This window comes from Somniosus microcephalus, chromosome 2, assembly GCF_052327205.1.
Source record: "Somniosus microcephalus isolate GS21.2 chromosome 2, FLI_Smic_1.0, whole genome shotgun sequence".
In the NCBI taxonomy this organism is placed as follows: domain Eukaryota; kingdom Metazoa; phylum Chordata; class Chondrichthyes; order Squaliformes; family Somniosidae; genus Somniosus; species Somniosus microcephalus.
Window position 1 is genome coordinate 227,671,613 of NC_140988.1, and position 27,491 is coordinate 227,699,103.

A 27,491-nucleotide genomic window follows, 5' to 3' on the forward strand; every position below is an offset into this window, starting at 1 on the left:
AAATAGGAGGGATCAGACAGCCGGGGGTGGGGGTGGGGGAGAATGTAGGCAGACTAAGATGCATTTAGAGTCCATGCAAGAAACATGCCAAGTAAGGTTGATGTGCTGCAAGCACAACTAGCCACATGGGATTATGATATGGTTGCAATAATGGAGACCTGGCTCAAACAAGGGGAGGAATGAGCACTTAATATTCCTGGCTACAATGTATTCAGGAAGGATAGGAAAGGAAAAAAGGGGGATTGGCAGTATTGATTGAAGATACTGTTGCAGCACTAGAAAGGGATGATGTACTTGAGGGTTCAAAAACACATTTGGTTAGAATTAAGCCACAATAGAGCTATTACACTGCTGGGTATATATTGTAGGGCAGCGCATAGTGGGAAGGATATAAAGGAGCAAATTTGCAGGCAAATTGCAGAAAGATGCAAGAACTTAGGGGGAACTTCAATTATCCTAAAATCGACCGGGAAAGTAACAGTGTAAAGAGCAATTTTTTGGGGTGCGTGACCTCTTTAATGGGCTGCACGGCCAAGTCAAATTTCTGCGCATGCGCAGTTTTTCCATTAAAAGCCGCCGAGTGGCCTGTGCAGGACCTCCAGGCCGCCACGCAGCTTAACAGGAACATTTGCTACTGATCCAGCACAAGGGGGTACAGAACTATCTACACCCCGAGAGTTAAACACTGAAACAGTACAAATATATCTCAGATATAATTGAATACAGTTTAAGAAAAAGGTCAGAACCCCCATGAAAACCAGAAACACAAGTAGAAATGGAGAGGGAGATAAAATGTTTTTTGTGCAAAATAAAAGACTTGCATTGATAGAGTACCTTATCACATATCTCAAGTGTCTCAAAGAGCATCACATACAATACTGTTATGCAAGTAAACACAACAGCCATTTTGCACACACCAAGTTCCCACAAACAGCAATGAGATTCCCAAATAGGCAGTTTGGAGGCAGAAAGAAAAATATTTAAAACAATAATTTTGTCAAGAACAAGCAAAATATTGCATATTAACTGTTGAGTTTAAAAACCATGATTAACCTATAAAAAAAGGGTATGAAATGTGCTTGAGGACCCTTAATGTATTTTGAGTGGGGGACTTCTATATCCATCACCAAGAGTGGCTCAGTAACACCTCTACTGACCGAGCTGGCCAAGTCTTGAAGGACATAACTGCCAGACTGGGACTGCGGCAGGTGGTGAGAGAACCACACGAGGGGAAAAACCTACTTGACCTGTTGTGTGGCACTACCACTGTGATAAATGGGATAGGTTCAGAACAGATCTAGCAGCTCAAAACTGGGCATCCATGAAGTGCTGTGGGCCATCAGCAGCAGCAGAATTGCATTCCACCACAATCTGTAACCTCCTGGCCCGGCATATCCCTCACTCTGCCATTACCATCAAGCCAGGGGACCAACCCTGGTTCAATAAGGAGTGCAGAAGAGCATGCCAGGAGCAGCACCAGGCGTACCTAAAAATGAGGCGACAACCTGGGGAAGCTGCAACATAGGACTAGATGCATGCTAAACAGTGGCAGCAGCATGCTATAGACCGAGCTAAGTGATCCCACAACCAACGGATCAGATCAAAGCTCGGAGGTCCTGCCACATCTAGTTGTGAATGGTGGTGTTCAATTCAACAACTAATGGGAGGAGGAGGCTCCATGAATATCCTCATCCTCAATGATGGCGGAGCCCAGCACGTGTGTGAGCAAAAGACAAGGCTGAAGGGTTTGCAACCATCCTCATCTAGAAGTGCCGAGTGAATGATCCGTCTCGGCCTACTCCTGAGGTCCCCACCATCACAGAAGCCGGTCTTCAGCCAATTCAATTCACTCCACATATCAAGAAATGGCTGAGCACACTGGATACAGCAAAGGCTATGGGCACGGACAACATCCCAGCTATCGTGCTGACGTCTTGTGCTCCAGAACGAGCTGTGCTTCTAGCCAAGCCACTCCAGCTACAACACTGGCATCTACCAGACAATGTGAAAAACTGCCCAGGTATGTCCTGTCCACAAAAAGCAAGACAAATCCAATCTGGCCAATTATCAATCGGTCTACTCTCAATCATCAGCAAAGTGATGGAAGGTGTCGTTGACAATGCTATCAAGCGGCACTTACTCACCAATAACCTGCTCACCGATGCGCAGTTTGGGTTCTGCCAAGACCACTTCGCTCCAGACCTCATTACAGCCTTGGTCCAAATATGGAGAGAAGAGCTGAATTTCAGAGGTGAGGTGAGAGTGACTGCCCTTGACATCAAGGCAGCATTTGACTGAGGATGGCATCAAGGAGCCCTAGTAAAATTGAAGTCAATGGGAATCAGGGGGAAAACGCTCCATTGATTGGAGTCATAACTAGCACAAAGGAAAATAGTTGTGGTTGTTGGAGGTCAATCATCTCAGCCACAGGACATCGCTGCAGGAGTTCCTCAGGGCAGTGTCCTAGCCATCTTCAGCTGCTTCATCAATGACCTTCCCTCCATCATAAGGTCAGAAGTGGGGATGTTCACTGATGATTGCACAGTGTTCAGTTCTATTTGCAACTCCTTAGATAATGAAGCAGTCCATGCCCGTATGCAGAAAGACCTGGCCGACATTCAGGCTTGGGCTGATAAGCATCAAGTAACATTCGTGCCACACAAGTGCCAGGCAATGACTACCTCCAACAAGAGAGAGTCTAACCACTGCCCCTCGACATTCAGCGTCATTACCATTGCCGAATCCCCCACCATCATCATCCTGGGGGTCACCATTGACAAGAAATGTAACTGGACCAGCCACATAAATATTGCGGCTACAAGAGCAGGTCAGAGGTTGGGTATTCTGTGGCAAATGTCTCACCATCTCACTCCCCAAAGCCTTTCTACCATGTACAAAGCACAATTCAGGAGTGTGATGGAATACTCTCCACTTGCCTGGATGAGTGCAGCTCCAACAACACAAGAAGCTAGACACCATCCAGGACAAAGCAGCCCACTTGATTGACACTCCATCCACCACCTTAAACATTCACTCCCTCCACCACCGGCGCACTGTGGCTGTAGTGATGCACTGCAGCAACTCGCCAAGGCTTCAACAGCACCTCCCAACCCGCAATCTCTACCACCTAGAAGAACAAGGGCAGCAGGCGCATGGGAACACCATCACCTCCAAGTTGCCCTCCAAGTCACACACCATCCTGACTTGGAAATATATCGCTGTTCCTTCATCATTGTTGGGTCAAAATCCTGGAACTCCCTCCCTAACAGTACTATCTGAGTACCTTCACTGCACGGACGCATCGGTTCAAGGCGGCAGCTCACCACCACCTTCTCAAGGGCAATTAGGGATGGGCAATACAACTAACACTGGGGCTAGGGGCTATAAATAAATTCTAGCTGAAAGATGTCTTTCTTCTCCCCATTATAGTTTGATGGGGGTGGGAGAAGGAAGAGAACAAAAACTAGGATAAATTAGATTTTCTCCTCATGTTAGTGCCATTACAAAGCAAGGTGCTGATTAATAGATCTACGGCTTACATCACCAAACTGGCTTCTAGGCTTAACAAGTTAGGCCTTAAGCAGGCTGTCAGCAAACAAGAATGTATATTGGGCTAGGAGGGAATTTCTAAATAATAATAGTGGGGAAGGTAGAATTAAAGTAAGACAATAGATATTTTCCTTGCAGCTGTCCCACTTCAAGATGTGTTTACAAACTTGTGTTTTACAATTCACTTATCAAAAGGGCTAATTCCACACTTAATATGAAGCTTAAAGGGAATGCAGGTCAAATGTAGGGGTACAACCCCAACTCTCAGCACAGCTCCCCACTGGGAGTACAGCAGTGCTGAATTAGTCCTCAAGTTCCATAATAGCAAGTTGAAATTGTTGCATTTTTAATAAAGTTTAAAGGGATAATTGCCATTACAAAAACATATTATTCAATTACAGCACTTTTGTTCAGCATACATAAAATTCTGTTTTCCTCCAACATTTACTGTACGTGCCATTTATCCACATCTGATTTATGTAAAGATCATCTATGCTAAAGCTGTACAAGGTAATTTTTCATAAGAAATAACCTTTTTCTCCTCTTACAATCTGATTAAGGAAAAATGGAAGAGCATGTTTAGAAATCAGCACGTGAAAAGGTCACCAGAATTAACTAAATTTAATAAAACATAGGAAATGCAGAATTTGTCCTTTGACAGATACATTATAGAAATGTGAAATTTACGACAAAGCCACCTTTGTACTGGAATCATTCGTTCGCAAAAAGCTTTGCTATTTCAATTACATCTATTTATTAGCTTTAAAATAAATTATATAATGCAATAAATGCATCAAGCAATAAAAGTGTCAAATTTAATATTGTAACTGTCCATGAAAAACAAAATTCATCTTTACTAGGCACAGCTGGCGTAGCACAGGGGCTGGGAATAAGGGCTGGGAATCAGGTGCTCATATGTTAATAAAGTATTGTAGTAACTTCTGTAAAAAGTTTCTACTTGTGTCACTGCATAAGGTTATTCACCAATTCTGGAATTCCTTCCCCCTTTCTGCAATTAAATTAAAATATTTAAGTTATATATCAGTTAATAACCAGGAAGATTATGGAAAGTTCAGGTGGGAATTAAAAAAGTTAATACGGGAGGTTAGGAGAAAAGATTAGCAGGCAAAATTAAATTGAATCCTAAAACATTTTATAAACATATAAAATGTAAATGGTTAGCTAGGGAAAAAGCTGGATCCAACGGGAAATCTTCATGTAGAAGCCGAGGACATGGCTATGAGTACTTTGCATCTGTCTTCACAAAGGAGGTGGATGATGTGAAGGTTACACTAAAAGAGGAGGGAAGTTGTGGACAGGATAGTAATAGAGAAGAAGTACTAAAAGTTTAGCATTACTGAAAGGTCCAGATGGGATGCAAAAGGTAGAAATAACAGAGATATTGGTCACAATCTTTCAATCCTCATTGGATACAGGAGTAGTGTCAGAGGACTGGAGGGTTGCTAATGTTGCACCACTATTCAAGAAAGGGGAAACAGATAAACCAGGAAACTACAGGCCAGTCAGTCTAACATCGGTGGTGGGGAAGTAATTGGAAACCATTATCAGAGACAAAATAAACTTTCATTTGGAAAGGCACAGGTTAATCAAGGAGAGCCAGCATGGATTTGTTAAAGGCAAATTGTGTCGGATTGAATTCTTTGGGTAACAGAGAAGGTAGTGCAGTTAATGCTATATATTTGGACTTTCAGAAGGCATTCAACAAAGTGCCACACAGGAGGCTTATTAAGAAGAGGAAGCTCATGGAATTAAAAGGAAAGTGGCGGTAAGGATACAAAATTGGCTCAGTGACAGGAAGCAAAGGGTGGTGGTGGATGGATGTTTTTCAGACTCAGTTTGCAGTGATGTTCCCCAATGGTCAGTTTGGGTCCATTACTCTTTTCAATTTTTATAAACAATCTAGGCTTGGGTGCAGAGAGCAGCATTAGAAAGTTTGCAGATGACACAAAACTTGGCAAAGTAATAGATCGTGATGAGGGTAGTTATAGGCTTCAGGATGACAGACAAGATGGATAAATGGGCAGAAGCAGGCAGATGGAGTTCAATGTGGAGAAGTGTGAAGTGATGCACTTTGGGAGGACTAATATAGAAAGACAGTATACTATAAATGGCACGATTTGAAAAGTGTAGAGGAGCAGAGAGACCTTAGTGTCCATATACTTGGGTTTATAAATAAAGGAATAGAATATAAAAGCAAAGAGATCCTGCTAGAACTTTATAAATCACTGGTTAGGCCTTAGCTGGAGGATTGTGGACAATTCTGTGCACCAGATTTCAGGAAAGATGTAAAAGCCTTAGAAAGGGTACAGAGGAGGTTTATCAGGATGTTACCAGGGATGAGGGGCTTCAGTTATGAGGAGAGGTTGGAAAAGTTAAGACAGTTCTCCATGGAGCAGCGAAGGTTAAGAGGGGACCTAATAGAGGTTTTCAAGATGCAGAGAGGTTTTGATAGAGTAGATAAGAGAAAATTTATTCCCTCTGGGGAGTGGGTCAATAACTAGAGGTCGTAGATTCAAAATCATTGGCAAAAGATCTAGAGGGGAGAGGAGGAGAATTTTTTTCAGGCCGAGAGTTGTCGGGCTCAGGAATGCTCTACCTGAAAAAGTGGTGGAAGCTGATTCCATAAATAATTTTGAAAGGGAGTTGGACAGGTACTTGAGGATGTGGAATTTACACAGTTACGGACAAAAGCAGGGATATGGGACTAAGCACGACTGCTCTTTCATAGAGCCAGCACAGGCACAATGGGTCAAATGGCCTCCTTCTGTGCTGTAAGTTTCTATTAGTCTATAGGGGGTATTTATCATGGGTGAGCGGGTGGGATTGGGCGTGCGTTAAATGGGCAAAGATTCGAGGCGCATCGGGAAGCCTGCTCCAACCCGTCAACTTCTAGGTTTTACCTGAGTCAGGATAAGGGACGGACAGCCAACCCACTCCCAGGAGGCAGGTTAGCATTTTTAATATGTTAAGTAGGCTGGAAGCCTCAGATTTAACTCGCTGTGCAGGTTTTAGTGTGACTGGCAGGGTTTCCCAGGCCTTGGCAAACCCAGCAGCTGCAGCGAGTCGGGGACAGCCTCGTGGAGCACTCCATGTGGGCCAGGAGGAGCAGGTGTACTTCCTCCTGGCCCCTCAAACATCCCCACCATGAGAACATTTCCCAACCCCCGGCCCAGGATCAGACCACCCACTCACACCCCCCACCCAGGGCCGGGGATCGGAACCCCCACCAAGGTCAGGGATCGGACCCCGCCACTCCCCCACGGGTCAAGGATCAGACCCAAGTGGTCCGGCGGCATCCTCCGGAGTGCTCCCTGCCCGACTGGAAGCCAAGCCTGTCAATCAGGCTGAAGCGGGAAACCGGTCAATGACGACAGACGCACGCTGAGTTAAATCTCCAAATTTAAATTTAAATTTTATTTTACTTAGGGGTAACAGATGTAATACAATAACAGAGTACAAGAGTTCAAAGTAACAGCCTGCGCCTTTGACAGAATTTAAAATTGTCTTTGTGAAATTAACTACATTGTACTTATTTTATGACAGCCAGACAAAAAAGGGTATTCTTACATCACTGGAGTGGGATTTTCCCACTTACTATTTCCCTCACATTTATTTTAATGGGCATGAAAATTGCAGATGGATAAGTGCACAGCAGAAAACCTCAGCCGATGAGTTAGAATCTTCATCTCTAGGTGCCAGGCTTAAATCCAACCCAGAATGTTGGAATGAAATGTCACCCATCTCTGCTGAAAAATCCAAAGTGAGTTAAGCTTCAACCCAATTTTACTAGAGTGTATCAAATTTTAAAGTGGCAGCCCCACATTGGATGCAATAAGTTAAAATCTGAGGGGGAAAAATTCAGTTGGTTGCGCCTCCCATTAGCGCCTTAAGAGGGCGCTAACGGGCATCAACGCAACTAGCGCCCGGCACTGCCCACGCCTCCCGCAAAATTCAGCGGGAGGTTAGTGGTGGCGCTAACCGGTAGCGCCCTGCGGCGCTGGCGATGACATCATTGGTGTGCGCAGCGCCCCGCTCACGAACTTCGGAAGCGCTCCCTGACTGACCGCTGGACGCTATGTCCGACGGGGTCAGGGGGGCGTAGCTGCAGCCGGGGAGGCGCAATTTAAAGGCGAGGTGCGGGGCGGCCATTTTTGTTGCTGGCCGCCTGCCAGCGCTCCCGTCCCAAACCTCCTGAAACGCCACACCCCACGGAGTGCTGGCTGCGCTCCAAGAGCCCGGCACTTCTCGAGTGCCGGGCTCTTTTGCCTGCACTCCCGATCCCCGGGGGCCCAGCTGGGCCCAGGTCGCGCTGCACAAGGCCCTTCCCCTTTAAGAAGGGGAGGAAGGCCTGCAATACCGCAGCGTGACGTGCCACAGCGCAATACTGGCTCACAGCGCCCCAAGAGGGATGCGGGGCGCCTCCAGTAGCGCCCCGCTACCCTCTTGGGGCGCAACCACTCAATTTCTGGCACGGGGGCGCTAATTTTAGCGCCCCAGCGCTACTCAATTTTTAGCCCTGAATGTTATTTTATGGAGGTAGCTTGATTAATCTTCAGACTTGTGCCGTACCTGACCTCAAAGTGTTTGATGTATAAAATGTGGGACAATATTATATTTCTTGCACAGACATCTATCACTCAAAGTACAAAATAAAAATTTTACTTAGTTCTAACAGGCTTAATATTTAAAAAGTAACTTAATATTTATTCAATTTTATTTGTGTATGATTTTTAATGCTTGCTGACCAAATGAGCAAAACAATCTTGTGTAAAGTTTGAATCCTTTTTTTTCCCCAATTAAGCCCTTATCTTCTTTTTAGGCAGTCTCTCGGAACCGAGGATGATTTGCTTCCACATTAAAAATGAGTTTGCAGGTGATTGATGAGTTCAATGCGGGACCTACAGTCTCTGTCACAGGTGGGGCAGATGGTGGTTGAAGGGGCGGGTGGGTGGGGTGCTTGGGTTGACGTGCGCTCTTTGCGCTGCCTGCGCTTGGCTTCCGCTTGCTCCCGGCGAAGAGACTCAAGGTGTTCAGCGCCTTCCCGGATGCTTCTCCTCCACTTGGTGAGGTCTTGGGCCAGGGATTCCCAGGTGTTGGTGGGGAGGTTACACTTTTTCAAGGAGGCTTTGAGGATGTCCTTGAAGTGTTTCCTCTGCCCACCTGGGGCTCTCTTGCCGTGCCGGAGCTCCGAGTGCTTGTTTTGGGAGTCTCGTATCGGGCATGCGGACAATGTGACCCGTCCATCGGCGCGGATTGAGCGTGGTCAAAGCTTCGATGCTAGGGATGTTGGCCTGAGCAAGAACACGGACGTTGGCGCGCCTATCCTGCTAATGGATTGGCAGTATCTTGCGGAGGCAGCGTTGGTGGTACCGCTCCAGTGCTTTGAGGTGCCTGCTGTACATGGTCCATGTCTGAGACATACAGCAGGGCGGGTATCACTGCTGCTCTGTAGACCATGAACTTAGTGCCAGGTTTGAGGTCCTGGTCTTCAAACACGCTCTTCCTCAGGTGACCAAAAGCTGCACTGGCACACTGAAGGCGGTGTTGGACTTTGTCGTTGATGTCTGCCCTTGTTGACAGTAGGCTCCCGAGGTATGGAAAGTGGTTCACGTTGTCCAAGGCCCTGTCGTGCATTTTGATAATCGGGGAGGGCGGTAGTGTGGCGGGGGCAGGTTGGTAGCGGACCTTTGTCTTACGGATGTTTAGTGTAAGGCCTATGCTCTCGTACGCTTCGGTGAAGGTGTTAACGATGGTTTGGAGTTCGACCTCCGAGTGAGCGCAGACGCAAGCGTCGTCTGCATACTGTAATTCGATGACAGAGGATGGGACGACCTTGGATCTGGACTGGAGGCGACGGAGGTTGAACAGTTTCCCATTTGTTCTGTAAATTAGCTCCACTCCAATGGGGAGCTTACTGAGGGCGAGATGGAGCATTGCAGCAAGGAAGATCGAGAAGAGCGTTGGTGCGATGACACAGCCTTGCTTGACCCCGGTTCGTACATGAATTGGGTCTGTGGTGGAACCGTTGATCAGGATCACGGCTTGCATGTCGTCGTGAAGCAGGCGGAGGATGGTGACAAACTTTGAGGGCAGCCGAATTTGAGGAGGACACTCCATAATCCCTCACGGTTGACAGTGTCGAAGGCCTTTGTGAGATCAAAGGCGGCCATGTACAGTGGTTGGTGCTGTTCCCTGCATTTCTCTTGTAATTGACGTGCAGTGAAGATCATGTCCATTGTGCCCCTTAGTGGGCGGAATCCGCATTTCGACTCTGGGAGGAGCTCTTTGGCCACTGGGAGAAGACGATCGAGGAGGATTCTTGCTATGACTTTCCCTGTGGCAGACAGCAGGGAAACTCCTCTGTAACTACCGCAATCGGACTTGTCACCTTTCTTGAAGATGGTCACAATTACAGCATCCCTGAGATCCCCTGGCATGCTCTCCTCCTTCCAGGTAAGAGAAATGAGTTCATGAATTCGCGCCAGTAGTGCTTCTCCGCCATGCTTTAGTGCCTCGGCGGGGATTCCAACTGCTCCTAAGGCCTTGTTGTTCTTCAGTTGTCGGATGGCCTTTTCAACCTCTTGCTGGGCTGGGGTTGTGCTGAGATGGTGGCGGGTAGCATGCTGTGGGATGGAGTTGAGGACACTCGCGTCGAAGACAGAGTTGCGGTTAAGGAGATCTTCGAAGTGCTCCTTCCAGCGGGCACTGACTACCTCTCTGTCCTTGATGAGTACCTCTCCGTTCATGGCCTGCAGTGGGGTGGGTGCTTGGGCCGTAGATGGTCCTGACTGCGCTAAAGAATCCACGCACGTCATGGTTGTCGGCTAGCTGCTGGATCTCCTGCGCTTTCTCCACCCACCATCTGTTCTTTAGGTCGCGAGTTTTTTGTTGGACCTCGGCCTTCAGGCGCCTGTAGGGCTGCTTTCTTGCTCTCGAGTTCGTTGCTGTTTCCAGATCAGGAATGCCTTGCACTTGCAGCTCATTAGCTCCTGGATCTCCTGGTCGTTCTCGTCTAATCACTATTGGTGTTTCCTGGTCGAGTGACCGAGCGTCTCTTCACAGGTGCTGATTATGGAGGCCTTGAGTGCAGACCAGGCGCTGTGGACACCGTGTCTCTGCATCACTGGGAGTCGTCAGGTTGTTTGTCAGGCACAGGCTGAATAGGGCTTTCTTAGTGGGGTCTTGGAGTGCTCCAGCGTTGATTTTCCTGCGGCATTGTTTCTGTTGCCGCCACTGTTTTGGGGCAACATTGATGGAGATGACAGAGCGGATTAGGCGGTGGTCTGTCCAGCAGTCGTCCGCTCCAGTCATGGCGCGGGTGATGTGGACGCCCTTGCGGTCCCTCGCTTGGACGATGACGTAGTCCAGCAGATGCCAGTGCTTGGAGCGAGGGTGCTGCCATGAAGCTTCGTACTTGTCTCTCTTATATAATATGAAATTCAATCGTATCTGTTCAAAGCACTGTAATTGACTGGCTGAACACTGCACTTTCAAATCCAATTGACACTTACCACAGAAATGAAGAGAGAGTTCGTTCTGGCAGATCTGGAGTCCCGATAATTAATTTAAGGTTAGCATTCTAACAACGACAGATGCCAATAAGCACATTACAGTCAAGTGCCAGGACATGACCAACTACCTCTACGGGGCTACCTCCCCTCCCTTCCTCTTTCACCATTAAAAAATGAAGAAATATCAATGGACATTGTAAAGATAGAATAAGCAAGTTTAAAAGAAATGTTTTGTCTAAGATTCAATCTACATTTGAACTTTTATGCAGCTTTTTCATAACGCCATCCCCGTGTTGAAAACAAAAGTGACCAGTTTTCCATTTTTTATGTTGGGAGGTAGGGGGGTCCCCACATTCCTTGGAATTAGTCTACTACTGGCTGGTGAAGTAATTGCTAGCTACCTCAGAACAGCTAAAATTTACAAAATACATGCATTCTACTGTTCACTTCTATTGAAAAAGAATATTTTTGAATTTTAACATTATTATGTGTATCTTATTATATTTTTATCCTATGAAATATTTTTGTATGTCATGAAGATAACATTATTTAGAAAAAAACATCAATGCGAGGAAAAACAGTGGCTTCACCCTCATCAATCTTTAAAGCAAGAGATATTGGCCTAGAAATTCAGTTGCGTGCGCCAGCCGTTAGCGCCTTAGGAGGAGTAGATCTCGAGCGCTAGGCACTTAGCGGCCGGGCGCAGGGCGATCTGCGCCTACGCCCAACTTCAGTAGACATTTAGCGCCGGTGCAAAGTGTTTGCACGCGCTCAGCTGCGCGCGCAGCTTATGACGTCATTTTGTCGTGCAACGCCCTTTGTGCGCCCCAAACCGGAACTTCAGTCGCGCCCGCCCAATGTGGGCGTGGCGGTGCTAAGAACTGTGAAGTGGAACGCAGCAGAGGCCCTGCGGGCCTCGGGGAGCGCTAATTAAAGGGCACTTACACTGAACTATAAAGGCCAGCCATTTTGCTGCAATGACTTTTGTGCAACGGATTTCTGGACAGAGACCAAGGAAGAGACCTTACTGATTTGGCCCAACATAGGAGAGGTATTTTTGGCTTCTGGCCAGAGCTTGGAAATTTGCCTCATTGTGATTTCATTGTTTGCAAGTATATTATGGGGGCTGCATGGGGTTCCAACCCTCAGTTCCAGCATTATGTGCGAAGGGCTCGCAGACGCTGTGTGAGAGGGGCAGCCATGCCTAGACGCAGAGGGGGCATCAGGCGTCGGCAACGTAGGCCTTACCCACTCAGGGAATACCGCCAGCAGGTGTCCTATCTCACCATGACTGCCGCGCAGTGTGTTAAGAGGCTGCGCTTCAGAAGGGAGGTGGTTGCAGAGATCTGCCAGCTGCTTCACAGAGATCTGCGTCCACAGCTGATGTGCAGGACGTCTCTGTCGGTGGAAGTGAAGGTCACGGTGGCTCTGAACTTTTATGCAAGCGGCTCCTTCCAAGCCGCTGCTGGGGACATAGCTAACATATCCCAGTTCGCCGTGCATCGCTGCATCCGGCAGGTCACCGATGCCCTTTTCACAAGGAGACACCAATTCATCTCCTTCCCCATGACCCTGGAGAGGCAGGAGCAGCGTGCAGTCGGATTTGCGAGGATCGCGGACTTCCCAGGATCGCAGACTTCCCCATGGTGCAGGGCGCCATTGACTGCACGCATGTGGCTTTGCGGGCACCTATCGACAATGCCGAGGATTACCGCAACCGGAAGGGCTACCATTCCCTCAATGTACAGCTGGTGTGTGACCACAGGCAGCGCATCCTAGCTGTCAATGCCCGCTTTCCAGGCAGCAGCCACGATGCATTTATCCTGCGCCAGACTACTGTGGCTGACATGTTCCAGGCACAGCCTCCCCCAAGAGGATGGCTTATCGGGGACAAAGGCTATCCTTTGTGTACATGGCTCATGACCCCGCTCCGCGCGCCCAGGACCCCTGCTGAGGAGGCATACAACGAAAGCCATCAAGCCACAAGGAACATCATAGAGCAAACGATTGGCGTCCTCAAGCAACGGTTCCGCTGCCTGGATCGCTCCGGCGGATCTCTGCAGTATTCGCCGGATAGAGTCTCCCAGTTCGTCGTCGTTTGCTGCATGCTGCACAACCTGGCTATCCGCAGGACTCAGGCACTGCCACCTCACGTTGGACCACCACCTCAGGAGGAGGAGCAGGAGGAGGAGTACCAGCCCAGGAGGGAGCCACAAGGTCCAAGGGCCGTCCGTCGGCGGCTTATTGAACGACACTTCTCGGCCCCGTCAGGGAATGGCTTGTGGCAATGAAGGGACATGAATGCAGCCGCTCCGCAAGCCCTCAGCCGGTTAACGCAACAACCACTTCAAACATCACACATGGACAAGCTGAATAAAGAAAAAGCTTTATTGAACAAACTCAGGGCCCTTCCCACATGAAACCCAAAAACAGACAACACCCCCAAAAAACAGTCAAACACATGACTCACTCCCACAACCTGGGGAGGAATAACAAAACTTTTCCATCCAAATGGCCTTCAACCTCGGCCTTACCAAAACAACCCCCCCCATAGACAACACAACCACCCCCATATAAAAAAACATTTGCCAACACACTCTACTTTGTGTGCCGAGAGGGCGAGTCCTTGTCCAGCCTTTTCCGGCCCCTGGCCGAACTGCTCCGCCTCAATCTGGGCCCTGTGGGTGCTGCAAGGCTGGGGGAAGGCTCCTGAGGGGCACATTGCGTGACGGCAGATGCCCTTGGGGGTCGGCCTAGACGAGCTCCAGCCCTCGAGGGGCCAGCTGCTGACTGCTGCAGCTGTGGCTGGGCAGCATCAGTCTCTCCAGCAGCTCGTGGCAGCTTCGCTGGGGGAGTGGCAGTGGCGGCTGCAGCAATGGGGGCAAGCTGGCTGATGCCTGGCGCTCGCTGCTCGCCTGAGACACTGGCACTCGGCCGGGCTGGCACTGCAGCAAGTGCAGCAATCTGCTGAAGGCCAGACCGCTGTGCTGCTGCAGCGCGGCGGGTGCCCTGGCAATGCCTGCCTGACACAGCGAGTGTGGCAGCAGTGAGTGCCCGTACTGCCCTGGTCTGTGCCTGCATCAGACCAGCCAGTGACTGCACGGCACCACTGATCAACTGGCCACTCGCTGCCTGTGCTGCCCTGAAGTCGTCCCGACTCGCGTCCGGTGCTGGCCTGAATTCGGCCCGACTCGCGTCCTGTGCTGCCCTCAATTCAGCCCGACTCGCGTCCTGTGCTGCCCCGAATTGTTCGAGACCCCTGGCCTGTGCTGCCCCGAGTTGTTCGAAACCCCTGGCCTGTGAGGCCCCGAAATCGGACACACTATGAGCCAGGGACTCGATGGCCTCAGGCAACCGTGCCACAACCCCCATGAACTCGGTGTGCCGGCGATCCGAGTCCGCGGACATTTGATCGAGGAGGCGCACCTCCTGGGCGAGGACCGTCTCCGGACTCTCCCTCTGGGGAGAAGGCCGCCGAGCTGGCCGACCCTTCCCGCGTGGCTGGACGCCACTGGGCCCAGCAACTACACTCCCCTGCAACACTTCCCCCCTCTGGGGAGAAGGCAGCCGAGCTGCCCGACCCTTCCCGCGTGGCTCGACGCCACTGGGCACAGGAGCTACACCCCCCTGCAACACTTCCCCCTGCCTCTCCTCCAGGGAAGACGTGTCCCCTCCATTGCCATCCCCTGGCGCGGATGAGGGTTCCCCCGAGGGGCCGCCTTCCTCTTGCTCCTCCTCGTCCTCCTCTTCCGAGGGACTGTCACTGGCAGCTTCAGGGACCTCCTCCTCACCAGCTGAAAGCAGGAAGGCACAAGAGTAGCTTTAGAGTGAGGACAGGGCGTCAGCGAGGGAGGCGTGAGTGGTGGCATTCAGCGCATTGGTCGGACAGTGGCAAAGGATGTAGATCTGAAGCGCAAGGGGAACGAGAGAGGTCCAAAAGGTCATGTCCTTACCATTGGGGCCCAGCACAGGGTCGGCATCTCCACATGCAACGGGGCCAATCAGCCGGCCACCCATGAGTCGACCCACGCGCTCCTCCAGGTCACTGAGCTGCTGGAACTGGGGATGGCTTCCCCCAGTGACAGTCCGGCTCCTCAGATTCTGGGCCAGCTTGGCCTGCAAGAGAAAGGACGGCCTCTAAGTACAGTGTGGTGCCCTGTTGTTGTGTGCACTGCCTCCCATGGTCGAATAGCTTGGCCAGTGTGGTGCCCTGTTGTTGTGTGCACTGCCTCCCATGGTCGAATAGCTTGGCCAGTGTGGTGCCCTGTTGTTGTTTGCACTGCCTCCCATGGTCGAATAGATTGGCCAGTGTGGTGCCCTGTTGTTGTTTGCACTGCCTCCCATGGTCGAATAGCTTGGCCAGTGTGGTGCCCTGTTGTTGTGTGCACTGCCTCCCATGGTCGAATAGCTTGGCCAGTGCGGTGCCCTGTTGCTGTATGCACTGCCTCCCATGGTCGAATAGCTTGGCCAGTGTGTAAAGTGCAATTGATGTTCATGTCAGTGCCATAGCTGCTGGATGAGGGCTGGCCATTAGGGCTTTGAGGTCCCTTTGCCCATAATGTGAGGTGCACATGCAAGGATGAGGAGGACACTGGAAAGGGTACTCACCCTGACAATCCGAGTGAGGTCGTTAAACTTTTTCCGGCATTGGACACCAGTCCTGGGGACATCGCAGGTGGCTGTGACCCTCTGGGCGATATCCCTCCAGACTCTCCTGTACACCCTGGTGGCAGGCTTCTTGCCACTGTCCGGGAACAAGATATGGCGTCTCCTCTCCAAAGCCCTAACCAGCACCTTTAAATCATGGGCAGAGAAGCGCTGCGCTCGCTCACGGGCCCTCTGCATCCTTCCTGGCGCTATTTCTCTCCAGCAGCAGTGTTTAGGCCTAGCTGGAGGGCTGCAGTATCCAGGGCGTGGCAGCAGACCAAGTCGACCCTTCCCCCTTTAAGAGCTGGCCGGCGCCAGGGTGTCTGCTGTCAATCAAAACATGACCGCACCTGCGCTGCGCCCGGCCTCGGCGGTATCAGTCTGCACCGCCGGCTTAGCGCCTAAAGATAGCCGTGCATCGCCAGTTTTAGTGCTCGAGCAAACTCCTTGGCCAAAGCTACTGAATATCGGCGAAGTGGCCTCCACTTTCCGGCGGGCGCAAACTTTAGCGGCCGCCCGACTTTACCGCCCCAAAAGTGGCTATACTGAATTTCTAGGCCATTATATTTAACACAGCAGCCACCAGTTCTTTTTTAATTAGTTTTGTTTTTGTGTGGAATGAAAAGAATGCATACCAAGTCACTATGGAACACCATGCAAGCTGCTGACTGCAATGCAGTCATGATGACTTTGTTGCTTCTGCATTATCAGGCAAGAGGTACAAATTACATCCCATGTACACGGTTACCTTGTGTGTTTGTAGAGGATGTGGATTCTTTTGAAAACTTTAGAATACCAAGCTTGTTAACCCCAAGAAAAGTATTGGTCAAGTACAGACTTTTGTTATTTACACAAATGAGAAATAAAAGGCATTTCCTATGGGTTTATATCAATAATAAATTACTGCCACCGTGGCACCTCTTATGTGGCATGAATCTGACAGGATTAAGTTGCTTTGTAGGGCATCCAGTCATTTCTCTGCATCAGGAACAGAAGCTGTATAGAGCTGGATTGACTGTCAAGTACAGTAAATTGATTTCATTCCCTACAATGAAATGCAAGTCTAAAAGTCACATGTGTTAAAACTTTACGGAAAAGCTTCAACAAGTTATCTATTTTCTATACAGAAAACCTTCATTAGAAAGAATATAATAATTATGTCAATGGACATTTAGCTCACCATAATCTTTCTCCCCAAATGGTTTGTAAATAGGATTTCCTTGTGTTTCTCAGGGTTTTAAAAAAAAAATAGCATTTCTTTTTGCACCAAATTAGATGCTTCATCAGTGTTTTTGTTTTACTAAATGTTCCAATTTTTTTTAGTAAATATAGGGTTAAAACAAAGAGACAAAAGTTAAAATAAAGAGGGTCTTGGAGCAGGGAGTCCTAGATGGGAACCTGAATTCTGTTTCTCAGTTGAGTACTCTGCCTTTATTCTGCCGAGCAACTCTACCAGAATCAAAAGGTTACAGTGTGAATAGATGAAGGAGGAAGCATCACACTGAGCATTTCATTTGTTTTTTCTTGCTGTTCACAAGTAAATGCAAATTGAATTGTTTTTGAAAATTATGCAGGATTTTATACGGTAAATAGGGGAAAGCATAGAAACAGGACTAGGTTATTCAGCACCTCAAGTGTATTCCGCTATTCTATTGGAGCACAGCTGATCTGTACCTCAGATTTTCCATTTTCCTGCCTTTGCTCCATATCCTCGATATCCTTACCCAACACAAATCTGTTGATCAGTCTTGAAAATTTCAATTGACCCAGTAGCCACAGCCTTTAGGGGACAGAGATCCATATTTCCATTACCCTTTGTGTAAAAAAAAGTGCTTTCTGATCTCACTCCTCAATGGCCTAGCTCTAATCTTAAAATTGTGTTCTTGTTCTGGATTCCCCCACCAGAGGAAATAGTTTCTCTGCATTTACCCTAAGGAATCCTTTTCTCATTTTAAACACCTTGATTAAATCACCCCATAACCATCTAAACTCAAGGGAATAGAAGCCAAGTTTATGCAATCGGTCTTCATAATTTAACCCTTTAAGTCTGGTGATCTGCACTGTGCATCTGCCTTCCAAGGCCAAGGTATCTTTCCATCAGTCAGTGCATCAGTAATTAGATATTTAAGATAGGAACATAGGACCAGCAGTAGGCCATTCAGCCCCTCGAGCCTGTTCTGCCATTCAGTGAGATCATGGCTGATCTGTGATCTAATTCCATATACTCGCCTTTGCCCCATATCCCTTAATACCTCTGGTTAACAAAAATCTATCAATCTCACATTTAAAAATTAACAATTGATCTAGCATCAATTGCCATTTGCAGAAGAGAGTTCCAAACTTCTACCACCCTTTGTGTGTAGAAGTGTTTCCAAATTTCACTCCCGAAAGGTCTGGCTCTAATTTTTAGACTATGCCCCCAAGTCCTAGAATCCCCAACCAGCGGAAATAGTTTCTCTCTATCTATCCTATCTGTTCCCCTTAATATCCTGAAAACTTCGATCAGATCACCCCTTAACCTTCTAAATTCTAGAGAATACAACCTTAATTTGTGTAATCTCTCCTCGTAATTTAACCCTTGGAGTCTGGGTATCATTCTGGTAAACCTACGCTGCACTCCCTCCAAGGCCAATATATCCTTCCTAAGGTGTGGTGCCCAGAACTGCTCACAGTACTCCAGGTGTGGTCTAACCAGGGCTTTGTATAGCTGCAGCATAACTTCTACCCCCTTGTATTCTAGTCCTCCAGATATAAAGGCCAGCATTCCATGAACCTTTTTGATTATTTTCTGTACCTGTTCATGACATTTTAATGATCTACGTATCTGGACCCCCCAAGTTTCTTTGGCCCTCCACTGTTTTTAGCTTTTCCCCATTTAGAAAGTACCCTGTTCTATCCTTTTTAGGTCCAAAGTGGATGACCTCACATTTGCTTACATTGAAATCCATTTGCCACAGTTTTGCCCATTCACTTAATCTATCAATATCCCTTTGTAATTTTATGCTTTCATCTACACTGCCTACAATGCCACCTATCTTTGTGTCATCATCAAATTTGGATATGTGGCTTTCTATGCCATCATCTAAGTCGTTAATAAATATTGTGAATTGTTGAGGCCCCAACACAGATCCCTGCAGGACACCACTGGTCACATCTTGCCAATTAGAGTACCTGCTCATTATCCCCATTCTCTGTCTCCTGCCACTCAGCTAATTTCCAAATCAGATAGTCACCAAAAGAACAGTGGGAGGGGTTAGAATTTTTTTTATATTAAAAGGCAGAGCATTCTTCAGATTAGTGGTGGAAGCAAAGTCCATCATGGTTGTTAAAAGGGATGTGGATAAATATTTGAAAAAGAAATATTTCAGAGATTATAGGGAAAGAGTAGCTGAATGCAACTAAGTGGATAGCTCGCTCAGGAAAACCAGCACAGATGTGATGGGCTGAACGGCCTCCTTCTGTGATGCAAAGTTCTATCATTCAATCAGGTTAGGGCACAAGTAATCAGATTAACCTAAAACGGTATGTAGCAATTAAACTAAAATTCTATGCTTTTTCCATTGTGTGATTTTGTAACATTAAAAACATATTTCAAATTAGTGAAAATTACCTCTGTGACAAGCTGATGGGCATTTGTGGTTTCTACAGCCAAGGGTTCGATTACAATTTTGATCACACGGAGGACAATTCCCAGAACAGCACTAAAAGCAAAGAATGTAGAAGGATTACTACAGTAAATAGCAGTGTTCTTATCATCTCAAAACAGGAAATGCTTAAAACCAAGATGATATTAAATATTCAAATTATTACTCATAGCAAAGGCAAGTCTCTAATATGATCCCTTACAATTCTTAACTTTAACTTCATTAGTTTGCCTTGAAAGCATTAAACTGTATGCGATAAAAACACCACAACTGGCGCTACACCATGTCCCACAGGACTATGTATTAGCAATATACCATTGTAATGACTGAACTGTCTGGTATTTCGCCATTATAATAAAAGTATGTACCCACATTATTATGGAAACGTACATAAGCTGCAAAATAGTTTTTTAAATGTATTTCCAATGCAAGAAACGAAAAGAAGTTTCTGTGGGCATGGCTTAGTTTAGACAGCTATTGTGGGCGTGTCTTCCCTTATGCATAGGCTGTACGCTGTGCTCCTGGCCTCCCTGATGTAATACGCTGCACAGAGCTTTGCAGCGCCGAACAGCAAGTCTACGTGTGGGGCCTCGCACAAGGCAAGTACTCTGTAGCTACGTGCCGACCGCAATTTTTGGGCCAAAATATATATTAGCATAAACTATTTTAGGTAATTAAAATAGTGACATCCTTCTGCTTTGTTTTTAAACTAGTACACTTTATGGTTATTGTGTGATTTAACATTTCCTCAACTCATGGACCAGCCCAAATAAAACATCACAATCTTGGTCACTTAGGGTTCTCTTCTCGGTTAGTCACTCTTTCTTCTTAAATCCAATTGTCTTACTTTTATAATAGACATCGTTAATACACTGTAGCACAACAATTGTGGAATCTGCCACAAAACCTCCAAAATCAATACGACTGTGAATTAAAAGATGACTGGAGACCCAAGGATGAAGTGGGTGAAAAAATTTGCTGCCAGCACAAAAAAGGGAACAGCTAGTCGTAGAAATCTGTATACCAGACTCTATCCAAACAGTTAAAAGTATCCAACAGGAGCTCCCTGCAATGGCTCGATGGGTAAAGGCACTGAGTGGTGGGTACTGAGTCATACAGACCAGAAAGGGTCCAGGTTTGAGCCCTAGTCTGTGTACTAACTAATCTCAAGTTGTGCACCTGCAAGGCTGCTACAACTGGCTTCAGTATTCCTAGGCTAAAGGCTAAAGAGTTTTTTTAAAAAGCAGGGTTACTGCTTCTGATCACAAAACAGTGACATTTGCTGGAAAGTAAGCCAAATATCAGGTGAATCAGGCTTGGTGTACAATGTCAATACCAGACTTCAAGAAGACAGACAGGCTGGTGAACTGGACGGACACGTGACAGGTGAAATGTAACGCAGAAAAGTGCAAAGTGATACATTTTGGTAGGAAGAACGAGGAGGCGCAATATAAACTAAAAGGTACAATCCTAAAGTGGGTGCATAAACAGAGAGACCTGGGGGTATATGTGCACAAATCATTGAAGGTGGCAGGGCAGGTTGAGAAAGCGGTTAAAAAAGCATATGGGATCCTGGGCTTCATAAATAGAAGCACAGGGTACAAAAGCAAGGAAGTTATGATGAACCTTTATAAAACACTGGCTCAGCCTTTAGGAAGGATGTGAAGGCCTTAGAGAGGGTGCAAAAAAGATTTACGAGAATGGCTCCAGAGATGAGGGACTTCAGTTATGTGGATAGACTGGAGAAGCTGGGGTTGTTCTCCTTAGAGCAGAGAAGGTTGAAAGGAGATTTGATAGGTGTTCAAAATCATGATGGGTCTAGACAAAGTAGACAGAGAGAAACTTCCCACTGGCAGAAGGGTCAAGAACCAGAGGACACAGATTTAAGGTGATTGGCAAAAGAACCAAATGCGACATGAGGAAAAACTTTTACGTAGCGAGTGGTTAGAATCTGGAATGCACTGCCTGAAAGGGTGGTGGAGGCAGATGCAATCGTGGTTTTCAAAAGGGAATTGGATAAGTACCTGAAGAAAAAAAAATTGCAGGGCTACAGGGAAAGGGCAGGGAAGTGGGACTAGCTGAAGGGCTCTTGCAGAGAGCTGGCACGGGCTCCACGGGCTGATGACCTCCTTCTATGCTGTAACCATTCTATGATTCTAACCTTTCAAGCATGACCAAGTGGCAAATGTTTTACAGTATTTTATATTTACACAATATTTTCCCAACATCCTTCACATATAATGAATTACATTCTACAGGTATACTGTTTTGTGGATAAATGTGGTAACCATTTTGCATACAGTAAGGTGTCGTAAAAAGCAATGATATGAATGACCAGATAATCTGTTTTTGGTGATGTTGGTTGAGGAAGGCATATTAGTCAGGACATCAGAAAATCTCAGTTCTTCAAACAATGGCATGCGATCTTAAATGTTCATGTGTGTGTGTCTACGTGTGGACACTGGGTGATGATAGGATCTGATTGGTTGTGATGGTTTCCCCCCATCGTAAATATTGGGAAGATTGAAGCCATTGACTTCAGTCCCCGCCACAAAATCCGTTCCCTAGCCACAGATTCCATCCCTCTCCCTGGCAACTGTTTGAGGCTGAACCAGACTGTTCGCAACATTGGTGTCGTACTTGGCCCCGAGATGAGCTTCCGACTACATATCCGCTCCATCACCCAGACTGGCTACTTCCACCTCCGTAACATCACCCAACTCCACCCGCCTCAGCTCATCTGCTGCTGAAACCCTCATCCATGCCTTTGTTACCTCTAGACTTGACTATTCCAACACACTCCTGGTCAGCCTCCCAACTTCCACCCTCCATAAACTTAAGTTCATCCAAAACTCTGCTTCCCGCATCCTAACTCTCATCACCCCTGTGCTCGCTGACCTATATTGACTCCCAGTTAAGCAACGCCTTGATTTTAAAATTCTCATCCTTGTTTTCAAATCCCTCCATGGCCTCACCGCTCCCCATCTCTAATCTCCTCCAGGCCTACAACCCTTCGATATATCTGTACTCCTTAAATTCTGGCCTCTTGCGCATCCCCGATTTTAAATCGCTCCACCATTGGTGGCCGTGCCTTTAGCTGCCAAGGCTCTAAGCTCTGGGATTCCCTCCCTAAACCTCCCCGCTTCCCGACCTCTATCCTCTTTCAAGACGCTCCTTAAAACCTACCTCTTTGACTTTGCTTTTGGTCATCTGCCCGAATATCTCATGCGGCTCGGTGTCAAATTTTGTTTGATAATTTTGTGAAGTGCCTTGGGACGTTTTACTATATTCAAGGCGCTATATAAATGCAAGTTATTGTTGTACCTCCAATCGCACTCGGATTCCATTAATCTAATTCGTTAGTTTAGTTCTCCTCTGCAATTTTAATTACAAAACTAGAAATTTGTTCTGGTAACTTGTTTAAATAAAAAGGTGGTTGGTGGATAGGATAAATTCACACGGTTCTCCATAGAAATAACAATGATCGAAAGTATTCAAGACACAATCAATATCTTGTATAATACTGCTATGAAAATAACCAGCACAGATTTCACTTTGGACAAAAAATTAAGACTATCCTTCACTCTTACCTTCCTCTTACATTGATGCCTTTGGCAATCTCGCAATTTGGCACATTTTGTTTCACAGAGATACTCCTTATGGCATGGCAAAATCTTTAAGTGTTTCCCACAGCGACACTGCCTTTCCACTTCCTGGAAAACAAAAACACCACACATATTCATGAATGCTAGTTTACAAAAATTGATTTGTCTTCATGTAGAAAATGTTTCACTATTTTTAGAATGCCTTCATACAGTAGTAACAAAATCTACAGCAAAGCTAATTTTTACATATTCAGGGAAAACATTCTTAACTGTATGTTCAAAGATCTTTTCAAAATTTATCACATTAGACTTCTGAATGTTAAGCACTAAAAATATACTGGTAATATTTTGTTTAATCTAATATCTAGTTCTTGAAAAACTAAAAGTCATAGAATTAATTTTTTAGACATTAATAAAAAGTTACTGATTCCTATAGTGCTACTGTCTTAATTTACCTACTGCTTTTCAATGCTCTTCAGCTTGTGCAGCACAGCTACTTAAAGAAATCATGGTACACCAAGGTTTTCTTTGAACTTTAGAAATGCAACCTCCATGTGGTCTTGTGATTCTCCCAAGCAGAACACAAGTCCTTGAATCCTTAAAAACGGACTGTAAAAGCTTCGATAGATATGTGAAAAGGAAAAGACTGGCAAAGGTAAATGTAGGTCCTTTACAGTCAGAGACGGGAGAATTTATAATTGGGAATGAGGAAATGGCAGAGAAATTAAATAAATACTTTGTTTCGGTCTTCACGGAGGAAGACACAAAAAACCTCCCAGAAATACGAGAAAACCAAGGGTATGGCGAGAATGAGGAACTTAAAGAAATTATTAGTAAAAAAAAGTACAGGAAACTTTCTGGTATCCGGCACTGATGGGACTGAGCTGGTGCCGTTAGATCAAAACTGCCGTATAAACCAGCGGCAATGTTAAAACATAGAGCTTTTCAGCTCCGTGTGAATCAACAAACCCTGTTGCTTAGCAACAGCTTCAAAACAGTCAGCTGCAGCTGCAAGCGTCTCTAGCTGAAGCTGTTGCTTAGCTACAGACCTTGCAGAGCCTGACTGGGGGAAAAAAAAGCAATGAGAAGTAAAAAAACTTATAGAAAACGGCTCCTGAATTTTGCTGGTAGATAGAGCTTTCCGGACTTTTAACCTCCGGTTAAACGAAAGTTTCCTGTACTGGCAAAATTAATGGGACGAAAAGTCGATAAATCCCAAGGACCAGATGACCTACATCCTAGGGTTTTGAAAGAGGTGGCCATTGGGATAGTGGACGCATTGGCTGTCATTTTCCAAAATTCTACAGATTCTGGAACAGTTCTTGCAGATTGGAGGATAGCAAATGTAACCCCACTATTTAAGAAAGGAGGGAGAGAGAAAACGGAGAACTACAGACCTGTTAGCCTCACATCAGTAGTTGGGAAAATGCTGGAATCTATTATAAAGGATGCAATAACTGGGCACTTAGAAACTAATAGTAAGATTGGGCAGAGTCAACATGGATTTATGAAAGGAAAATCCTGTTTGACAAACCTATTGGAGTTCTTTGAGGATGTAACTAGTGGAGTAGACAAAGGGGAACCAGTAGATATGGTCCATCTGGATTTTCAGAAGGCCTTCGATAAGGTCCCACACAAGAGGTTGGTGAACAAAATTAGGGTACATGGAATTGGGGGTAATATACTAGCATGGATTGAGAATTGGTTAACAGACAGAAAACAAAGAGTAGGGATAAACGGGTCTTTTTCAGGATGGCAGGCTGTGACTAGTGGGGTACCGCAAGGATCGGTGCTTGGGCCCCAGCTATTCAGAATCTATATCAATGATTTGGATGAGGGGACTAAATGTAACATTTCCAAATTTGTTGATGATACAAAGCTAGGTGGCAGTGTCGGATGTGAAGAGGCTTCAAGGGGATCTCGACAGGCTCAGTGAGTGGGCAAGAACATGGCAGATGGAATATAATGTGGATAAATGTGAAGTTACCACTTTGGTAGAAAAAACAGAAAGGCAGAGTATTTCCTAAATGGTGAAAGATTGGGGAATGCAGATGCTCAAAGGGTGCTGGGTGTCCTTGTAAATGAGTCACTGAAAGTGAATGTGCAGGTGCAGCAAGCCATTAGGAAGGCAAATGGTATGCTGCCCTTCATTTCAAGAGGATTTGGGTACAGGAGTAAAGAAGCCTTACTCCAATTATATAGGGCCTTGGTGAGACCACACCTGGAGTACTGTGTACAATTTTGGTCTCCTTACCCAAGGAAGGATGTACTTGCCATAGAGGGAGTGCAACGAAGGTTCACGAGATTGATTCCTGGGATGGCGGGACTGTCGTATAAGAAGAGATTGAGTAAACTAGGCCTGTATTCTCTTAAATTCAGAAGAATGAGAGGGGATCCCATTGAAGCATACAAAATTATTACAGGGCTTGATAGGGTGGATGCTGGGAGAATGTTTCCCTTGGTTGGGGAGTCTAGAGCCAGGGGCCACAGCCTCAGGATAAAGGGTAGGCCATTCAGGACTGAGATGAGAAGAAATTTCTTCATACAGAGGGTGGTGAATCTTTGGAATTCTCTACCCCAGAGGGCTGTGGAGGCTCAGTCATTGGGTATATTCAAAACAGAAGTCAATAGATTTCTGACTAGTAAGGGCATCAAGGGATATGGCGATAGGGCCGGTGAATGGAGTTGAGGCAGAAGATCAGCCATGATCTTATTGAATGGCGGAGCAGGCTCGAAGGGCCGAATGGCCGACTCCTGCTCCTATTTCTTATGTTCTTATGAATAATCTTTATGCCAACCCACTATCAAACTGAAATATAGAACACCTTAAGTGCTTTATAGATCAGTTCTGCTAACTGCAGACATTGTTCGAACATTGTTCAGCAGCTTTGGGTGTCAAACTACTATATTCAAATTCTAAAAGTAGACAGATACTTAACTATACAAGATTACATTATGTAGTTTTGGCTGCATAAACAAACTATTATAAGCTAGTGGTTCGAAGAATTATATGGCAATCATTCCATCCAACAAGAAACCCTTGTTTATGCCTCAGACAAAATGATTTGTTTCTCCATTCACAAACATGATGCATTAACCACATTTGGACGCTTGAAAAAAAGTTCTGTATTCAGTTGGGTAGAGGAGAAATACAAGGTATCAATTTTCAGTATAGCAACAGAAGGATATTCACCTTCCTCAACTGCACCCTTCGTTCCAGTTATCACACACCGCTTAGAGACCCCACAGTCTATCACCGACAGTGCTCGCTTTGATCACTTCCTCATCTCAATTCTCCTACACACCATGCCTGCCCAAATCACTCCGCTGTCATTTCTGACCCTGGAAAAAATTAGCACCCATAAATTCCCTCTCAAGTTCTAATCTTCCTTCCTCTGGCCTGTGGCAACATTATTGCCTCGAATGATCTGCTCATCTGCTCACCTCCACCTTCACTGTCCTTGTCCTTCTCAGATCAAAGATGGTCTTCCAGTGCTCCATCTGGTACAACTAACTCTGCAACCTTAAATCCATTGACCATAATCTAGAACTTGGAGAGCATCTGCCCTGGAAGTCCACCATCAGATCTGGCTGGGCCACTTCAAGTTATATTGCCAAAACATGAGGAACTTGACATTGTGCCCAAACTCAAAGCCATCTGTATAGTTGCCTGCTATGATCCACCCTCCCCCTCCCCCGATGAGATGACATTGTGGCAGTTTATCAGGAAGGGGCAGTGGATCGCAATTTTTTCTACATACTGCGATTTCTTTGATATTTCAAACAATCGCCTCCATCCCTCTTTTGTTTTCTAGTCAACTTGTATTTCTTTGAATTTTTCAGTCAATATAAATGTATTTTACACCAGTTAGAGTGCAGTAATAAATGCATTAGCCCATCCAAATAACAGCCAAAAAAATATTCATTTCAAGCAGATAATTGAGGCATCTTAATTCATGGAAACCTCCCTTATTGTGCTTCTCCCATGCTGTATTCTTCATTGAACCAAACGCAATATATCAACACTCATGAGGAACACTTACTATATTTCAACTAACAATTCAAAAGAAGCAGCAAATCTGGCAGATGGAGTATTTGAACATTTGGGAGTGCACTAGGGGGCTTTGTGGTTACTGCACTACCCTAGCACACTTGCCTCAGTTGAGGAGTTTAGTCAGTTTGCAGCCAGGTTGCATGTGAAAGCAAAACATCTCTCTTATGAACAGTGAAAAAATAGACATCATCCGAACTCCCTCCACTTAAATCACGCTAAGAGCAGATTGATTCTGGAAAGTATGTATGACAAGAATGGAGAAATCAGCACAACTTTTCCAAAGCTCATTTATGTAAAAAGTTTTTTTTATTACAGGAAACTGTGATATCCGGCACTGACGGGACCGGCGTGTTGCCGGTCTATCAAAACTGCCGGACATACAAAGTTAATGTTGAAGCATACGGAGGTTTTCATCTCCGTATCTGACAACAAACACTGTTGCTTAGCAACAGCTTCTAAA

At 46.2% G+C, this 27,491-nt stretch overlaps 1 protein-coding gene across 1 annotated transcript in view; it reads right to left on the reverse strand.

Annotated features, from left to right (window-relative positions):
- nfxl1 (nuclear transcription factor, X-box binding-like 1) overlaps positions 1 to 27,491 on the reverse strand; it is a 217,386-nt gene that overhangs the window by 136,366 nt on the left and 53,529 nt on the right. Inside the window, exons 10-11 of the mRNA XM_085969766.1 lie at positions 22,963 to 23,085; positions 19,339 to 19,429 (exon numbers count right to left, since the gene is read on the reverse strand). Of these exons, the coding sequence (XP_085825892.1) occupies positions 19,339 to 19,429; positions 22,963 to 23,085 (214 nt within the window). The remainder of the gene's footprint in view (positions 1 to 19,338; positions 19,430 to 22,962; positions 23,086 to 27,491) is intronic.